Below are 18648 nucleotides of genomic sequence, written 5' to 3'. Positions count from 1 at the left end.
GGTGGAATTGTTTGGTTTGTTTTTTAATGCAGTCCATTCATAGGGACATGCTAATTGTGCTATTTGTAAAGTAGAGTAACATCTGTCTACCAACTTTTTCCTAGTGAGTTGGAAATGTGCTGTATTGTTTTCAAATGAAGAAAATATCAAATTTCTAATCCATCACTCATAACTTTTAAAAGTACCTATCTAATGCTGTGTAGGACTGCTGCCTAAACAGCTCCTAGACTTGGCAACCAAGGTGCTTTCATGGACAGGTTAGTTAATTAGTCAATGATTGTTTCTGCTATACTGTACATCTTTGCTTCTTGTGGATACGGCTCATATTCCTAGCTTTCTGGATTGTATCAAATGATGGGAACAGCCAAACATTGTATTTAAATGCCCTTTAAGTGTAAAATATGCTGATATTTAATAATAAAATATGTAATCTGTTGTTTCTGTCACTTTTGGTGACCAAGCTGTGAGTGTGTGAGTGTGTGAGTGTGTGAGTGTGTGAGTGTGTGAGTGTGTGAGTGTGTGAGTGTGTGAGTGTGTGAGTGTGTGAGTGTGTGTAGTCCTTAACCCTCTCTCTTTGCATGTTTGTCTGCTGGCCTTTATGCCGTGCGTTGCAACGTTGTTGATTATGTAGACTAATCAACTCAGAGTTTTTGTGGATCACAGTGTGGGCCTAAACAATATTAATACCTGACTGGTAAAATTCAAACATAAGATGCAACGGTTTATAAGATATAATATGATCAAATTAAAGGATTTTAGGTGTGCCATCTTGTGCAAAAAATACGGTACAATATTATTTATTCCATTTTGAAAATCATCATTAAAACAACAATGCAATTAATAATAGTTCAATTAACCTTCCAGCACAATCACATTTGTATTAAAATTTAGATTTTTCAGATCATTAATCTCTCTCTCTCTCTCTCTCTCTCTCTCAGGTATATTGGTAAATTGGACTCAATCACCATCAGCGTGTGGAATCATAAGAAGATCCATAAGAAACAAGGGGCAGGTTTTCTGGGCTGTGTCCGTCTGCTCTCCAATGTCATCAACCGTCTCAAAGACACGGGATGTAAGTCATCTGTTATCGCTTTTTGGCCAAAATTGAATGAGTGGTATTTACAGATATCAGAGGTCAGATAAACCAAAGCACCCACCTGACCATAGCCCTGTGGTCAGGAGCATATAGAGCTGTCTGGCTTCCTCACCTGTCTGCACTTGAGTGTGTTTGTGTTTGTGTTTGTGTGTGTGTGTTTGTGTGTGTGGGGTGGGGGAGATTTCCACTGGGGCACACCCCCATGTACTACCTGTCCCAGGGGTGTCTGGGTAGATGGTGGTGGTGCCAGCTTGACTGTCTGAGAATAAGAGAAAGAGACGATAATGAAAATGATGATGATGATGAGGATGAAGATGAAGAGTCTATAGGGACTGGCCAGACAGACTGTCTGTGAACACCTTCCTCAGGAGATCTGTTTTATATGTGAATTAAAAATAAAGGTGCTACTAAGGGTTCTTTAAATTATGCCAAAAAGAGCCACTTTTGGTTGCATAAGGAACTAGGGGAAGAAAAATGATAAAGTATTTTTCAATACTTTATCAATTTTCAAAAACAGTATTAATTTTTAACAAATAGTTTACATGTAGATGTTTACACCTACAGTGTCCTATTAAGGATCGTGTTTTCAATAAAGATTAGGTGTGAGTGTAAAGAACCTTTAAGTTAGATGAAGATTCTTTAATCCTTTAAAAGGTCCTTCACACATTGATGCACAAATGGACCAAATGAAAATTGCCCAGTTTTTTAAAAAAATTTTTTTATCCCATTAGCATTAACCTTAGGTATGCAGGTATCTGCTGATGCCAATATATTAAGGGTTAAAAAAGTGTATAAAATTGGTTTGAATTATTATTAATTAGGAGGACTACTTAATATATCAGTGGAAGTTGATGTATGTATAAAATTTTAATACAATATGAAAAACAGCAGCCATATAATGTTTTGGATAGTGTCAAAAGGCGTTTATGTGTGGGAAAGAGTGATATATTCGCTATTTTATACATTAACATAGCAGTATACAGGAGTGGAATAAAACCATCCAGTGCAGAGAAAAAAGTCACACACCCTCTGTGTTCAGTGGGTCAAAATTCCACAGGACCACCTTAGTGTCACATCTTGACTGACAAAATTCCACCAATCAGAAAGATTGGCCTACTGCGTCCTGTGGGCCAGATGTGTGTGACAACTGATAAAGAACTATAAGATGATCAACATAAACTGTGCAGCAACAGATGAGGGTCTGTCTCTTACTTTACGATATTGGACACTCCTGTCCTGCTGGTCCACCATGTAGATGCAGACATTTGAGTGTTTAGAAACTCCCACTCCCACTGTGATCATGTCACAGGAGTGTGTGTGTCTTTGTGTGTGTCTTTGTGTGTGTGTCTTTGTGTGTGTGTCTTTGTGTGTGTGTCTTTGTGTGTGTGTCTCTGTGTGTGTGTCTCTGTGTGTGTGTGAGAGACTGTCGGAATTTCAGGAAGTGTGTCTACACCGCAGATGCTCACATGGCTCTCCAATAGCGGCACTCTGACTCCACCACACACACACATACAGGGTGATACAGATCTATGCAGTATTCTAGGAACTCTGCCTGTCTATCTGTGTGTGTTTGTGTGGGTTAGCCTCAGTGGGGGAAAACCACAGTTTCATGTCTGGCTCATCTTGTGTGTCCAAAATTTCTCTCCTTCTCTCTCTACCTCTCGCTCTACCTCTTTCTCTTTCTTTTTGTGTGTGTGTGTGTGTATTCTACACTCAAACGCTGGTGGATGTCATCAGTTTACAACTGCAGTGCAGTTGTTTTTGTTATTGTACTGATAGAGGCTGGTATTTATCTTATGTCAGTCAGGACATTATTTTGTCTGTGGGAGAGTGTTTTACAGTGATATTGGTGACGACAGGGTGCACACAGTGGTCACATTGTTTGATAAGTTGTGTAAAGCATGGCTGATGTAATAAAGAACAGTGTTACAGTGTTTTTTTTTTTCTGGTGTAACCACCAAGGATTTAGGCTCATTTCCTCTGTTGTGTACCTCAAACTGTTTGCATTGTTTGTTCACATGAAGATACAGATTAGTATATCTTAGTAGTTTCAGTAAAAGTCATAGGGCATAAGGGGTTAATTTAATGTTTTGTTAATTCTGTTTTGTTTGACTGACAGATCAGAAACTGGATCTAAACAGACTGGGGCCCAATGACAATGACACCATCCGGGGACAGATAGTCGGTACGTACAACACACCCCATTCACACTACAATACACTGTTAGTGATTAGACTCAAACTAATTATTGAATGTAATTAATCTGTTTGTTTATTTTTAACCTTCCTGAGCTTCTGTGCTTTAATGACCTTCCTTTCCATAATTAGTGTTGTTGTATATTAATTTATTGTGTTGAAGAGTTATTAGGAATGCACCAATATTCAGCAAGCAAAATTATTTGACTAAAAGTGGGGGGAGGGGGAGGAAGCCCAATTTTATTTTATTTTATTTATTTATTTTTTTTTTTGGTTCATTCCTAATAGTTAGCTTACTGACAGTGTGTGATTTCATGTTTGAGCTTGCATCTTTAATATGATTCTGCCTAAATGCACAGTTACACACTGATTTTGTGTGTTTGTGTATGTGTGTGTGTGTTTTCAGTGAGCTTGCAGTCCAGAGATCGAATAGGATCAGGAGGCCCGTTGGTGGACTGCAGCCGTCTGTTTGACAACGAGTTACCGGACGGGTCTGTTCCTCTATTTCCGCATAAAACGCATGCAGAATTACCTTTTAATAAACTGAAAATGGAAACATTAACATTATTGTGATATAAGACATTTAAAGACATTTATAAGATATTTTCAGTTTTATTTCAGTTATAGCAGTGAAAGGTAACCAGTTTAGACACTAGTGAATTAAATGATGTATTCAAAGTACAGTATTAGTATGGAATTAAATTATGTAAAAATACCTGAAAGTCTTTTTGTGTTTGTGTTTGTGTAGCTGGGAGGAGAGGAGAACAGCTACAGGCCGTATTCAGTATCTCAATCACATCACACGGACTACACAGTGGGAGAGACCCACCAGGTCAGAACATCTCTCTTTATATCTCTCTTGCTTTCTATGTATTCATCTCTATATATGATTATCCCACTATTCATTTATATCTACATGTATAAGAGAGAGATACAGGGGATAGACAATGAAACTGAAACACCGGTCAGTGTGGGAGGTTTCATGGAAAAATTGGACCAGCCTGGTGGACAATCTTTATTAATTGCACATTGCACCAGTAAGAGCAGAGTGTGAAAGTTCAATTAGCAGGGTAAGAGCACTGTTTTGCTCAAAATATTGCAACATTATGGGTGACATACCAGAGTTCAAAAGAGGACAAAATGTTGTTGCACCTCTTGCTGGCGCATCTGTGAGCAAGTCTTTGTGATGTATCCAGGGTAATGTCAGCATACCACCAAGAAGGACGAACCACATCCAACAGGATTAACTGTGGACGCAGGAGGAAGTTGTCTGAAAGGGATGTTCGGGTGCTAACCCGGATTGTATCCAAAAAACATAAAACCACGGCTGCCCAAACACGGCAGAATTCAATGTGCACCTCAACTCTCCTGTTTCCACCAGAACTGTCTGTCGCCACAATAAATTATTTAGGTCTAAAACCAGGTGTTTCAGTTTTTTATTGTCCAACCCCTGTATATACAATACAATATCATCACTCTCTCTTTACAACTCCAAATCAGAAAAAAACTGAGAGAATATGGGAGATGCAGTTCTAAAATGTAGAACCTAAAGTAGAATCTAAAATTACTGATTTGAGGTTTGTATCCGTGTGTACAGTATCTGTCAAAAGTTTGGACATACCTTCTCATTCAATTTCTTTATTTTATTTATTTTCTACATTGTAGATTAATACTAAATACATGAAAACAATTAAGACACTCATTTGGAATTATGTACCAAATCCTCTGGCCTCCACAATCCCCTGACCTAAACCTAACTGAGATGGTGATTTGAGGTGATTTGTGATGAGCTGGAGCTTGACAGCATAAAGAAAGCAGAACTGTTGTTCAGCACCTCCAGAAACTCCTTCAAGACACTGAGAAATTTATTCTTAATCATGAAGCCACTGAGATTAAAATACCGAGAGTGTGCAGATCTGTCCTTAAAGCTAAATGTGGCTACTTGGAAGAATCTAAAATATAAAACATTCTGCTTATTATAACTGTTTTTGTTTTTACAAAATAATGCCACGTGTGTTCCTGTATATCTTTAATGTCTTCAGTGTTAAATTTACAATATAAAATACAAAAAAATCATTTAAAGAAAGGAAACGCATTGAATGATAAGAGGTGTTCAAACAGCGATTGGTCAGTATAGTGTGTTTTGGCCTGCAGTAGCATTTTATTTGGCTTTAGACTATAAACGTTCTGTGCTCAGTGTTGTAAACAAAAACAAGTAAACGAGTGTTTAGGGACGGGAGGGGCTGATAATTGTGGCGACAGCACAAAGGAAACGGGTCTAGAACACACACATACACACACACACGTTCTCTCTCTATCCTTATCACATTTTTTCCGGTTGCACTGATCCCTGAGGACTAACTTGGACCTAGACACACTTTTAAGCACAACAGGTCACATACCAAATACACACACACAGTCTGTCACATTGTCTCTCTAAAGGTCACGCTTTAATTCTGCGCTCTCGTAAAAACAGCCCTACATTTACTACAGCAGTATTGAACCACACAGTCTGACTGAGATCTGAGACCTGATTGGTTAAAAAGTGACTCCAATTTCTTTACAGTGGTGCTGAATTGAATTGGTCATCTTGCGCCATTTAATTTGCTGTCCAAAATCACTACTGAATCTGCACATCTCTAATCTCAGTTTAAGATCAATAAATGATGAATAAACATACAATTTATTGGTTCAACAATACCTCCTTTTAGGCCTGCCTCTGAGTACTCCAGCCCTGTCCGGCCACTCAGCTGTGTTTTAGACGAGAACACGCCTGTCTTGACCCCCAACGGAGCCACCAGCGTCCAGCCCAGTGACCCACGAGCGCAGGAGAGACGAGTCCGCTCACAGAGACACAGAAACTACATGAGCAGAACACACCTGCACACACCTCCAGACCTGCCTGAAGGATATGGTTAGTTCATACGCAGATACACACGAACGCACACTCACGCACACACACAAACCCCTTCCAAAGGGATATGGTTACTGGTTAGTACACACATATACACACACGCACGCATTGTTGAACCTTTTCGTTCATCTTTTGTCATGATGTGCGGGATGCAATATTGTATGGTGATGTACTGTATGTCAGATCACTTTTGGTCTTCATTACAGGCACTTTGACAGTCCAACATAACATTAATAAGGTCCTGCAACCAGTGGCTTTACTTCTTCGGAACATATACTTGCTATTGGTGTGCTATTCCAACAGTACAATTCTCATCCAAATACTGCTGCCTTCTCAGGATCTTGCCTTAAAGGTCTCCTTCTGTTAAAATCCACTTTTTCTTCTGTCTCTTGGAGTTGTATATGCATTCTGCATATGAAACTGTTCTTCAACCCACATTGCCTGCAGTAGCTAAGAAAAGAAAATACTCAGAAAAACGAGTTGATCAGAAAAAGCACCTATGTCTGCGTCAACCTGTGCAATAGTATTCATGGCCTCGCCCACCTTGGCTGGGGACTGTCCACAGAAAGAGCTGAAGCAAGGATGCAGCAGAGCAGACACTGTCTTGTCAGCTATAGAGCTTGTAGCTCTGTTTACAGCAGTTAGTTAACGTTAGATATCTTGTGTAAGTAACAATAGCTTAACATCGGATCTCCGGTGGATTCTGTGATTACCGAGACCTAAAATATACACTAGGAAAGCACGATTTGACAAGGTAGCACAACTCGACAGAACACCGGACAAAGCAGGTGATGTTCGCGTCAGATTTTATGATTTAGAGAGGACTCTGGAGCTTCGACGTGGTAAAACTGCCCAAGCACCAAATCAACAAGTCTGAAGTAAGAGTTTAGTAGAGTTAGTTTATCTGAAAGAAACGTTATCAATTCCGCGAGGAGAGTGGCACCGAGCAACACTGAGAGTCTGACGTTAAGCAAAGTTTAAGTATTTAACTCTACACTCTGTAAATTTGTAACTAAGGCTGTATCTCTGAAAACATTTTGTCCTTTGAGATTTAGAGCTGTAAAACTGATTGTGGGTTGAAGGCAGTTAGGCGTTCTCTGCTGCAGTACTGTTAGCTAATCAAAGGTGATATGTTAGTATGTATGAATATTCATGAGCAAGAGCAGAAATCCTGTCTTTCTTTAGAGACCACTAATTCGGTGAAATAAAACAGTGTTATACAGAAACACCGGAGCACTTTTTATTGCATAAAAAACAGCTCACGTGGCATTTATTCATACTTCGGACCACAATTGCTGGGCCTCTCCCTGGTTAAAAATGTGTTGGATGCTCTTTGACGTGCTATCAACACTCCAAACATATTGTGAAGTCTGGAGGAATATTTAAGATGCGTAGCATGGCTTATTGCAGGACACCATTACCAACCTCTACAGTGAGACAGCTGGGATAACACATGCATTACACACCACTTCTGTATGTGTAGGCCAACAAATATGGCCCATATCAGTTTATTATGGGCAGAATATGGATAATTTAAAATCATTTATTGTTCCTGGTTACCTTTACCTTCCTTTCGAATAGCATTGCAGTCTGACACTTTCTACTTTTTGATGATGAGTTTAATTATTTACGTTTTAACTGTAAAGGAAAGAATCGGACGCTGTATCAATGCAGATATACACACTTATTAACACAACCGGTGATTCAGCAGTTTGATTCAGCAGTTAGTGTACACTCACCGAGAGGGTACAGTGTGCGTATATCAGTGTAGGAAATGCTTGATTTGTAATATCTCTTTTGCTGTTAAAATTGTAAGAGAGCGTGAATGAGGCAGAAGGAGAAATGGGTTCTGTTTTTCTTTGTCAATCACTGGTTTTCCACTGCCTTTATTTGTTTAGCATGTCAAGCTCTCTCCCGTACACAGATGGAAACACACTGTAATGATCCGACAGATGAATTTTCTGTTTCGTGTGCGACCGAGCCAGGAAAATAGTCAGGTTCTCTTGCTTGTGTGTGTGCGTGCGTGCGTGTGCCCTTATAAGGCCGGGTAGAGCTGCCCTCCACTTCACACTCCAGTAGCATCAGCGTCTGAGACTGGCCCTTTTATTGCTTCCATGTGTGTAAGTTCTGAGAGCAGGTTCTTCAGTGTGGTAAAGCTGTAAAACTCTATTACCATGTTCTGACAGGCCAGGCATGGACTCTAGCTTTGCTAGGGTTGAACCCTTACTAATCTAAAGTTGAGAAATTACTGTTCTGTTTAAATATGTAGTTACGTTAAGAAGCTCTATTACTGTATGCCTGTGTGTGTTCACTGCACTTCGACAGACATTCTCTCTCTTTCTCCACTCATAGAGCAGAGAACTACGCAACAAGGCCAAGTCTATTTCCTCCACACACAGACCGGCGTCAGCACGTGGCATGATCCACGAGTACCCAGGTAACAGCACACACCTCTGCCATGTACTATGGTACAGCTGTGCTTTGCAGGTATTAACACTCACCTCCACAACACACCTGTACCTCAGTACACCCCACAGGTATCAACACACACATATGTACAACACACCTGTATCCCCATATACTGTCCAGGTAAGATCACACACCTGCACTTGCATTTTTTTTATCTTAGCTGCCTTTCCTCCTGTACAAATGTAGCTCTTTTGTCCTGTGTGTGTGTGTGTGTTGCATGCATGCGTGCGCGTGTGTGTGTGTGTGTGTGTGTGTATAGGGATCTCAGCAATGTTAACTGTGAGGAGCTGGGGCCCCTCCCACCGGGTTGGGAGATTAGAAACACAGCGACTGGCCGGGTCTACTTTGTGGATCACAACAACCGAACCACGCAGTTCACCGACCCGCGTCTCTCTGCCAACCTGCACCTAGTGCTGAAGTGAGTGAACTACAACCATAGACTGTGTATAGCTGGACGGAGCATCGTCTCTTAAAAGTGAAGCCACCACAGGTCGGGCGCCCCCTGTTGTTCGGTTGCAGAAAGCTGTGTAACCCCAACCATCCCCATAGGTTTCAATGGCAAAACTTTCAATCATGTTTTTTTACAAATATACTGTAATTCTACTTCCATTATGTAAATGCAACAGCTAGTGTAACCTCTGCTTATATTGTCAAATTTTTATATCCCAACAGAATTCGTTTTTTTTTTTTAAACGTTATTCAGCTCTATTCAAAAAGATATAAAGTTACACCTAGCCGGGGTGGGACCAATGACTGTGTGAGCTCTGTGAAGGCAGCCCTCAGGGGCGGGTTTATTTAAATGAGTAGGCTGTCTCTCCACAGTCTTTCTCCCTCCTCTGGTCTCTACTGCGCAGACTCGGGTTTCAGGATGGCGGGAGATTTTGGCTTCATTTTCATTGAATGAATGGGAACGGTGACACGGCGTCCATCTATTTTACAACCTCTGACTACAACTAACTACAGAATTACAGATTTATTTTACTCCAGCAGTAAACTAGAGTGGGCTCCTCTCAATTACTTTAAACTACAGTAAATCAAACAAACAAATGATCACTCCAATAGATTACAGTAATTTATTTAAAACTGCAGTAAACTTTGGTCAGGTGTAACACAATTCAGTAGAATATAATATCTAATTTAAAATACACTAAATTAACATTTTAAATAAATGTTAAACTGTTTCTTTCTTTTTTGCATGTCTTGATTTCACTCTTTCTTTTTTTCTTTCTCTCTGAAGTCCCAGTCCTAATGGATGTCGTGCTGGTGTGGAAGGGCAGAATATAAGGTATCCTCCTTTCTTATGGCCTTTAACACTGCATTGAACAGCACTGATAAGCATTTTTATATGCTATTATGTAATTTCACATGTTCTCGATTCTCAATCGCATTCCCAATCACAGTGTCCTTTATTTTTTTTTTAATAATTGGTTGGATGTTTTTTTATTTTGTATTATTTTTCTACAAACATAATTCTAGTTATTGTCGCCCAACTGCTATCAATCACTATAATAAAATCACTATTTCTGACCTTTCATCACTATATAAAACTCTGCTCCCTGCATTTGAGCCCTTCCTATATAGGACACTACTATATAGTTATTTTTTGCCAGTAATGTTAAGTTAATTTGACCTGGCATGCAGATTGGATCCCATAGCGCTAGAATAGAAAACTGCTTCAGTTCAGACTTCCACCGAACATTCCGTCTGGTTCTGTGTGACCACCACTGGCCTCTTTATTGCATGCATACATTCTGTCTATAGGGAAACACAGCAGTATTGTAATTGTGTTGTTTTTAATGTGTAGCCGCAGTGGTATTTTAGTGAGCAGTGGTTTGCATATAGAGCTGCTTTTCTGGGCATGTCTGCGCAGGCTTTCCTGGACACTGTGAATGAGCTCTGAGTGGAAATGGGCAGAAAAAGGGTTTTTCACTTTTTGAGTGAATTTGTGTTTTTAGTGTATACCAGAACTGTAAAAATCAATGCTGTTGGATTGGCACCTTCACCTCCATGTATTTTTTTATACCCCTGGTAGGCACACACACACATACACACACTAACACACACACACGCGCACATAAATACATGTACCCTGGGGACTTGCTGCCGGTGTTGAGTACAGTGTGGATATGAAATGCGCACACTTAGCGACTACTGTATAAAGAGTCTTTTGATACTTAGAAGGGGTGTGTGTGTGTGTGTGTGTTTGTGTGCGTTTGTGTTACATGTGAGCCACCTCCACGGTGCCCGAAAGCCTGGTGTTTATTCAGTCTTACTGGGCTTTTGGCCCACCGACGAGTTCAACAGTTCACAGACCAGTGTGCCTCTCAAGTAGAAGTGAAGGCCAAGCCCTAAGCCAAACCACATAGAGTCCCCTGCATGAGGGAATCAGGATCACTGTATAAAACACTATCATAGAGTACTGACATGACCCTTTCCCTAACCTCCCACTTTTCCATAAATCGAAACACTAAAAACATGATTACTATTATTGTTGTTATTAGTTATTATTGGGTATTAAATGTCACACTTTTAATCCTCCAGACATATTATTATACCTCTGTTCATTGTGCCCAACCAACTATCCTTCCCAAATTTAAATCACTACTCCCATCCTTGGGACACTGTATAGGACCATATTATAGTTAACTGAACAGTTTTCTATCTACTGTTCCCAACATTGGAGCACCACCACCTCCATGCTTGACCGTTGGCGCGCATTTACTCAAAATGTTCAACGTCATTGTGACTATTATACATTTTAACTCCCTTTTAACATTATAAATAAAGCAGAAGGGGTCCCATACACACATCAGTGTTCCCTAATTTGAACTCTTAATTGTTAGAATGTGAAGGAAACAGACATTTGCCTTAATTACAACTCCCTACAGTTAGAACACTTAATAATTACACCACTCTGCAGAACAGACAATAAAACAACCACCTCCATGCTTTGGTGCAGTGTTCTTGGGGTCCAATGCTTTACCTTTACACAATTTTAAGGATCGTATAATTATCTCATATTTAATCTACCCTATAGTAGAAACCCTAAAGCCCTAATGAAAATTATAGAGTACATTTACAAAAATAGTGTGTTGCTGGAGAACAAACACCTTGGCTCCTGAACAGATATCATTGTTGGAGAATCACGACATCCTGTAAAGAACAAACACCATTGTTCTCCATTAAACACCATAGCACTTCATTTGACACATTGTTCTGTCCAACACCAAAATTCTGTACTCTACCAAACACTCTTCTCTATCAGACATCTTGTTGTCCACCAAACATTATTGTACAAACTCAACAGACAACAGATTCCATTGTTCCCCAACAAATGCCAGGTTCTCCTAAACAGTTGGGATTTTTAATCACAGAGCATCTCACAATACAATATTTTAATGTTACATTGCCCATGATAATGATATCACAATATTGTGTTTCTGTGATACTTCCAAGACCATTCTCTACGATGCTTCATGCCATCTGTGTTAATGAAGATGATAAAATACTCCTAAATAAGCAAATACCAGATCTTATCGTCTTGATAAGCTTGTGTCAAGGTTTGATTTCAAACTTAAGTTTGATGGTTCCTTGTGATTAAAAAACAGGCCACCAATTGGCTTCTGTTAAATTCAAAAACATAACTAATTAAAATTTTCTCAGTTGTCCACTGTTCCCAAGATTTAAGTGAAAAGAGCTAAATGTGAATTCCACAGGGGAGGGGTGATGCCAGTTCTGCTGAACTTTTGAGCCTACTGAGTCAAGTCTGTTTTATATTAACCACGTATTAACTATTAAACTGTAGTTCGACTGGTTCATAATGGCTGTGACATTTCATAGTAGTGCTGAGAGTTGCTAGGCAACTTATTTCAAAGCTAAAAAGGAATCCAATCAATGCAGCACATATTTAAGTTTATGAGCTTTCATACATAGAGCATGTTCTCTCTCAGTTCTCTTGTGCTCGTTATGTTTCATTGTTTTTGAAAGAAAAAAAAACGCATGGTGTGCAAAGTGGCTTTCCGACAGCCCAAGCCAAAACCGAGCAGAGGAATGCCAAATGTATGTTTAATTACACATTGCCTCTAAATGACCCTATTATCCTGCACGGGAGCGCCATCCAGCACAGACCCGCCGCGTTTGTTTAAAGCTTCCTCCGTTTCTGTTTCCTTTTTCTCTCCACAGTTTGTGGTCTCTAACCTCAGGCGCTGCCCCCTTGTTGGCATGAGTGGCTCTGACATCGAGCCAGTGAAAGAAGTACCAGAATTCTTAATTACACATCCTCACTTCAGCCAGACACACCAGAGACATATTTTAAAGGTCTGGTCCAAATAGAGCAGACCAAAAGGAGCTCTGTTCTGTATTTTTAACATACAGTTAGAAAATGGTGGGTGTTGGTGCACTCTGCTCAGATTCTGAAAACCGCACTGGCAGAAGTGCTGATGTTTAGTCTCTGTGGTTGGTGCCGTGACCCTGTAGACTGTCTGTGGCGTTTTTGTGGAATGCTGGGCCTCCACACAGCCACACACTATAGGCCAAATTATGATAACCTATCAGTATCTAACAAAGGTCAGCCTTCTAAAACAGACACCAATGTTCTGGTGTTATAGCATTATCATACCTCAAACAGCAAAATTCTCAATCAACTCAATGTAATTCCATCACTCTCCAAGTGTCAACACAGATATCTAACAAACGCCAACTTTTTTCTTCATTACCCAGGGGAAACCATTTTTCTCCATAACATAGGCATTACTGTGCAAGCCTCATTTTTCAGTAGACACCATCGTTCTACACCAAACTCATTATTCTCCATTTCTGACCAGCAGACACAGTTGTTTTCCAACAGTTGACATTGTTCCCCAAAAGTGATTTTTTTATTCATCAAACACCAAATCTCTCTAGTTAACATTGTTGCAAAAACAATGTGTTTCTGGAGAGCAAACACCATGGCTCCTCAACAGATATCATTGTTCCTTACGAGATGCTATGATTCTCCATCAAACACCATTGTTCTCCATTAAACACCATAGCTCTTCATCAGACACATGTTCTGTCAAATGCCTAAATTCTGTACTCCATCAAACACCATTGTTTTCCATCAGGCAGATTGTTCTCTACCAACACATTCTCATTCAAATACCATTTTCCAACAGACATTATTGTCCATACTCTTTTGTTCTTCAACAGACTCCATTGTTCTCCAACATACACCAGATACCATTGAACATTACGAATGGAAATCACAGATCACAGATCATCTCACAATACAATATTATCACAATACGCTGCCCATGAAAATGATTATATCACAATACTGTTATTCTGTGATACTCAAATACTAAATACTAAATAAGGATGGGGGATATGGCCCTAAAATAATATCACGGTATTTTCACGATAACGCTACTCTTGGCGACAAAACACTGAATAAAAAATATATATATTTCAAGAATACTGCAACAAAATAAAAAAATATTTTATTATTGCATACGATATGATATGGCACACCCTTAACTGAGATATTAAAAAATACAAGAATGTTATCAGATTTGTAACAGAAGTCAATGATCCAGAATGTCATGATACTAAGAATGCACTCAAAATATCTCCATTTATCCTTTATAAAGGAGAATAAATATATCCTTTATAAAGTAGAATAAATGATACTGGACAGATATAATCTGTGTCTAGTAGATATATAATGGAAAATAAGAACAGTGTTAATATGTGACATGTGACAACATATACATAAATGTTGGCAATATTATTGCGTATGATACGATTGGCACACCCCTACTCCTAAAGAAGCAAATACCAGGAATTTGAATTTAATGGTGTCAGTTTCACAGAAATTGACACCCAATATTCTACACCGCAGGTTTACCCTATTTGTTCGATTAGCAACACCATGTTTCATAAAAAATATATATTGTAACAATAAATGGATGGTATGTATCAAAAATGTTTTGCAAATGTATGATATGATATATATATATATATATATATATATATATATATATATATATATATATATTGCAATATCAATATTTTGTCCCACCCATATTCAACAGATACCATTGTTCTCTATTAAACAGCATGTCTCTTACCAGACATCAATCAATCTTCCTCAACTGACACCATAATTGCTTCAACCAATAATGTTTCATTGACATTCTCTACCAAAAACATAAATCTCCAAGGTTTAGACTTTAACCATTATATACCTTTATTTTCCACCAAAAAACCTAGTGTTCTAAAATAAACACATCATTGTGTCGGACACCATCTGTCTCAAACTAATTTAACCCAGCAAGTACCTGTGTTGTCTATAAAACAAAACACCAGCAAACTAGCTTTTCCAACAAACATCATATGTTCAGTATCTGACACCAACATTCAAACATTTTCAGCTTCATAATGTTCCAGTAAAATAATTAGAGAGCTGTCTCTCTAGTTCTTTTACTGGAACATTTTAACCAGTGTGGATGGGGGGAAAGAACATTCTAGAACTCCTGACCACCACACACAGGTTTTGGGTTTGTTGATGTTTGGTGAATAAATGTTGGTTTTGCGTGCTCTGGGCTTTCCCCTAGCCGTCTGCTGTGCATGAGCTTTTTTTTTTGGTCAAAAATGATTCAGTATAATTATATATGCTAAAAAGAAATGTGACTGAGTAAAGGAAGCAATCTGTCTCCTGGAATTCTTTTAGGTAAACCAGGAACATTTTGTTGCAGAAAGATCCAATCCAAATACACCTACCACTCCCAGCAGAGATCCATAAAAATACCACATTTATGAAATAATTGAGTTTGTTAATTAAGTTTGAAATTCCAATCTTCTAATCATTTGCTGTATAAGAGTGTCTACACATTATGACTGAGGTGGATAATGTGTTTGCTGGATCAAATTGTGGTGCTTGAGGTAAATGAAGCGTGAACAGGTGGTGGAGATGTTAAACCAGGGTCTTTTCTCTTCTTTTCCTCCATTCATTTTCCACTCTTTTCCACTGCTCTGTATTCACCTCCATAACACAATGCTCTCTTTTCTGTAAGAGCTAGTGTAAATATGTTCATAAAGCAGGGCAGGAAGGCTGCTGAGAGTCTGGGAGATTACTCTTTTCCTGATGTGGGCTTAGGAATGCATTGCCAGAATTCACAGCATATGCGCACACATGCATGATCTCTTTTCTTTTCCCTGCTCTCTAGGCTAAATATTTGTGTTTGGAATGGTTAGAATAGCCTATAATTAGACTGCAGTCTGCAGGACTGGTTCACCACTGGTTGGGCAAATGGGGCCTCTTTCAGATGCTCACCAGCGAATAGTAAAAGTCTCTGGTAGGATTTGCTTGGCTGGTTTGGAGATGTCTACCACTCAAAGGTCTAGATTTATGGTCATTTTGCTGTGTATTTATGGATGTATGCCATAATAGTTAGTGTAATCCATTTTTATTAACACTTATGTCACTTTTGTTTCTGTACTTATAATACTTGTGATGGTTGGATTCTGATTATAAGAGAATATCTCCTTATTTCTTGTAAACACAACTGTAGGGATAGACTTATTGCTTTTTACAACAAAGTGAGAAATGTACTGTGACCAAAACATAAATAAATTGTTCCATTTTATTTCCATAAATTTAACAACAAATAAATTATTGAAAGTGAAGAACAATGATTGAATCCTGAGTAGGGACCCATGGTATCTCAAAATGATGGCAAAGGGGTACCACCCAGACACTTTTTCATTAGAATAATTTAGCAACAGTAAGAGAAGCATTAATTTTCTATTCTTATCTTGTTATCCCCTTACCCAACCCACTGAATAGGACTCCTCCTATAACTAGTAATGCCCCAACACCAAGAGGGTGAGGACTAATACATGCTTTCTCCGATACATGTAAAGTCAGCCACTGTCTCTTTTCAAACTGCTGCTGATGCACCATTGCCTAGTAGCATCACAGCACGCTCGGAGGAAAGCGCAGCGTCTCGGTTCAGATACGTCAGCTCACAGACGCCTTGTGCTGATTTGACGTAACCCTTTGGAGTAATGAGGGAAAAGAACGCGATCTACCCAGCCAGAGAGAGCCAAGCCAATTGTGCTCTCTCAGGGCTCCGGAAGATGATGGCCAGCTGCACGAACGGGATAAGAGAAGCATTCATTGTATATATTTTTTTCTATTAACCAACCATCTGTGTTACTGCTAAAGAAGATAATGGTATATTTACAGAAATATGTTTAATATCACTCACTTAGGTTCACATTTACCAATGAGAATCTCAGATTTGCAGACCATGTTCAAAGATTTGTATGTGGCAAATGCAAAATGTTTTACAAGGTTAAAACAGTCAGTAATTTCAGTAAAATGTGCAGCAGTTTACCCTGCAGTGGACTTGTGCCCTGTCCATGGTTTATGCTTGGCTTGTGTCTGTTGAATCAGGGCAAAGCAATAAGAGAATGGATGGATGCATGCATGAATGGCAATATGGCAGGAAGGATAATCAACATGAATATTGATACTACTTACTTTATTAAGTTCAGGGCTGTGCAACTAGGCCTTAATATTGTTAAAAGAGGATGTTAGAAAACAACAACCAAACAGGGGGAAGCAAAACCAATTTTGAATGCTGAGCCACTAAAATGTTGATACACTTGGATTAGCTATTTCAGCATCTAGCCAATCAGATCTATAGATAACAGCAAGATCTCACCCTTTAATCTCTTTTCTTCCCCACCAGTCGTCACCCCCAGCTGAAGGATCCGTCCCCGCTGTGTAATGTCCCTGAAGAGGCAGAGTGTCTTACCGTCCCCAAGTATAAACGGGACCTGGTGCACAAGCTGAAGGTTCTGAGGCAGGAGCTTTCCCAGGCGCAGCCGCAGGCCGGTCACTGTCGCATTGAAGTCTGCAGAGAGGAGATCTTTGAGGTGAGCACCTTCTTCTTAACATCTACTACAGACTAACCCGAGCCAAGACAAAGTCAAAATCAAAGTCTGAAGTTACTCCATTACTACTGGAATTATTTTTTTTTCTCCCACTTTTACTTTTGCTTCTTATTTTCGATGAATTTAACACTTTTACTCCAATACAAAACATGTTGTATACTTAAGTACTTCCACTTCCAAGTGTGGACCTTAAAGAACACTTTAACTTCTACTCAAGTCGCTTTTTTAATAGAGCACCTGTAAGTCTGGGACTCTAGTACTGTACACATCTCTACTTGTGACTAAAGCTGCAGTAGAATTACTGCGTGAAGCTAACAGCTGGCTCGGGGGCATTGCTAACTTCCTGATAGTGATGTTAATACCTCAGTAAGAATGCTGCGTGAGGCCGGTGGGTTGTGCAGTAGTATATTGCTAATGACGTACCATCTAATGTTGCTACTGTTAAAGACTTACACACATACAGCAAAGAAAAAATAATAAATATAAATTTAAAGCCACCCCAAACTTTCTTGATATAATAAGTGCAGTTTAGCCACACATTCACAGCTGCACTAACAAGCAGGACAGTCAGTAGAGTTCACCTGCAGGCTGTTTTCAGTGTTGAAATTATGGGATGTGTAAAATTTGAGTTCGTGTAAAATGTCTCAAAAGAAAAGATTGTTGGGGAAGGCTATTGCGTGTGGGTTTAGTTTTTCTAAAATAAGGCTTAAAACTGCCTTATTGTGAATGTTTCTCAAATAGCAAAACTCTCCTTCTCTTCTTAAGATTATCATTTATTTCTCTCCTCTCCTCCTAGTCGTGTGTATGTTGGAAGGAAGGCATTCCTGCTGCATGACCTCAGCGGGGGGAGGGTGGGAGAGAGCGTAAGAGTGTGTTTGTGTGGAGGAGAGGTTGATAGGGAAGCTTGGGCCAGACGTAACTTCACGACATTCATCTTGGCAGTCAGTGATGAAAATTATTACTTCACTCACATTCCTTGACAGAGTTAATACAAAAGTAAGTCCGTTCCTGAAGGTCCCACGTTGTAGTGAATA

At 39.3% G+C, this 18648-nt stretch overlaps 1 protein-coding gene across 2 annotated transcripts in view; it reads left to right on the top strand.

Annotated features, from left to right (window-relative positions):
* Positions 1-18648, top strand: part of LOC103046280 (E3 ubiquitin-protein ligase SMURF2) — a 61095-nt gene that overhangs the window by 30276 nt on the left and 12171 nt on the right. For both annotated transcript variants that reach the window (XM_007252131.3, XM_022675594.2), the window contains exons 4-12: positions 939-1072; positions 3216-3281; positions 3698-3782; positions 4040-4123; positions 6003-6205; positions 8558-8642; positions 8934-9092; positions 9912-9959; positions 17410-17596. In XM_007252131.3, the coding sequence (XP_007252193.1) occupies positions 939-1072; positions 3216-3281; positions 3698-3782; positions 4040-4123; positions 6003-6205; positions 8558-8642; positions 8934-9092; positions 9912-9959; positions 17410-17596 (1051 nt within the window). The remainder of the gene's footprint in view (positions 1-938; positions 1073-3215; positions 3282-3697; positions 3783-4039; positions 4124-6002; positions 6206-8557; positions 8643-8933; positions 9093-9911; positions 9960-17409; positions 17597-18648) is intronic.

The sequence above is a fragment of the Astyanax mexicanus genome, chromosome 5, assembly GCF_023375975.1.
Source record: "Astyanax mexicanus isolate ESR-SI-001 chromosome 5, AstMex3_surface, whole genome shotgun sequence".
Taxonomy (NCBI): domain Eukaryota; kingdom Metazoa; phylum Chordata; class Actinopteri; order Characiformes; family Acestrorhamphidae; genus Astyanax; species Astyanax mexicanus.
The sequence above is the reverse complement of the archived record's forward strand: the minus strand, read 5'-3'. Positions and strand labels throughout refer to the sequence as shown.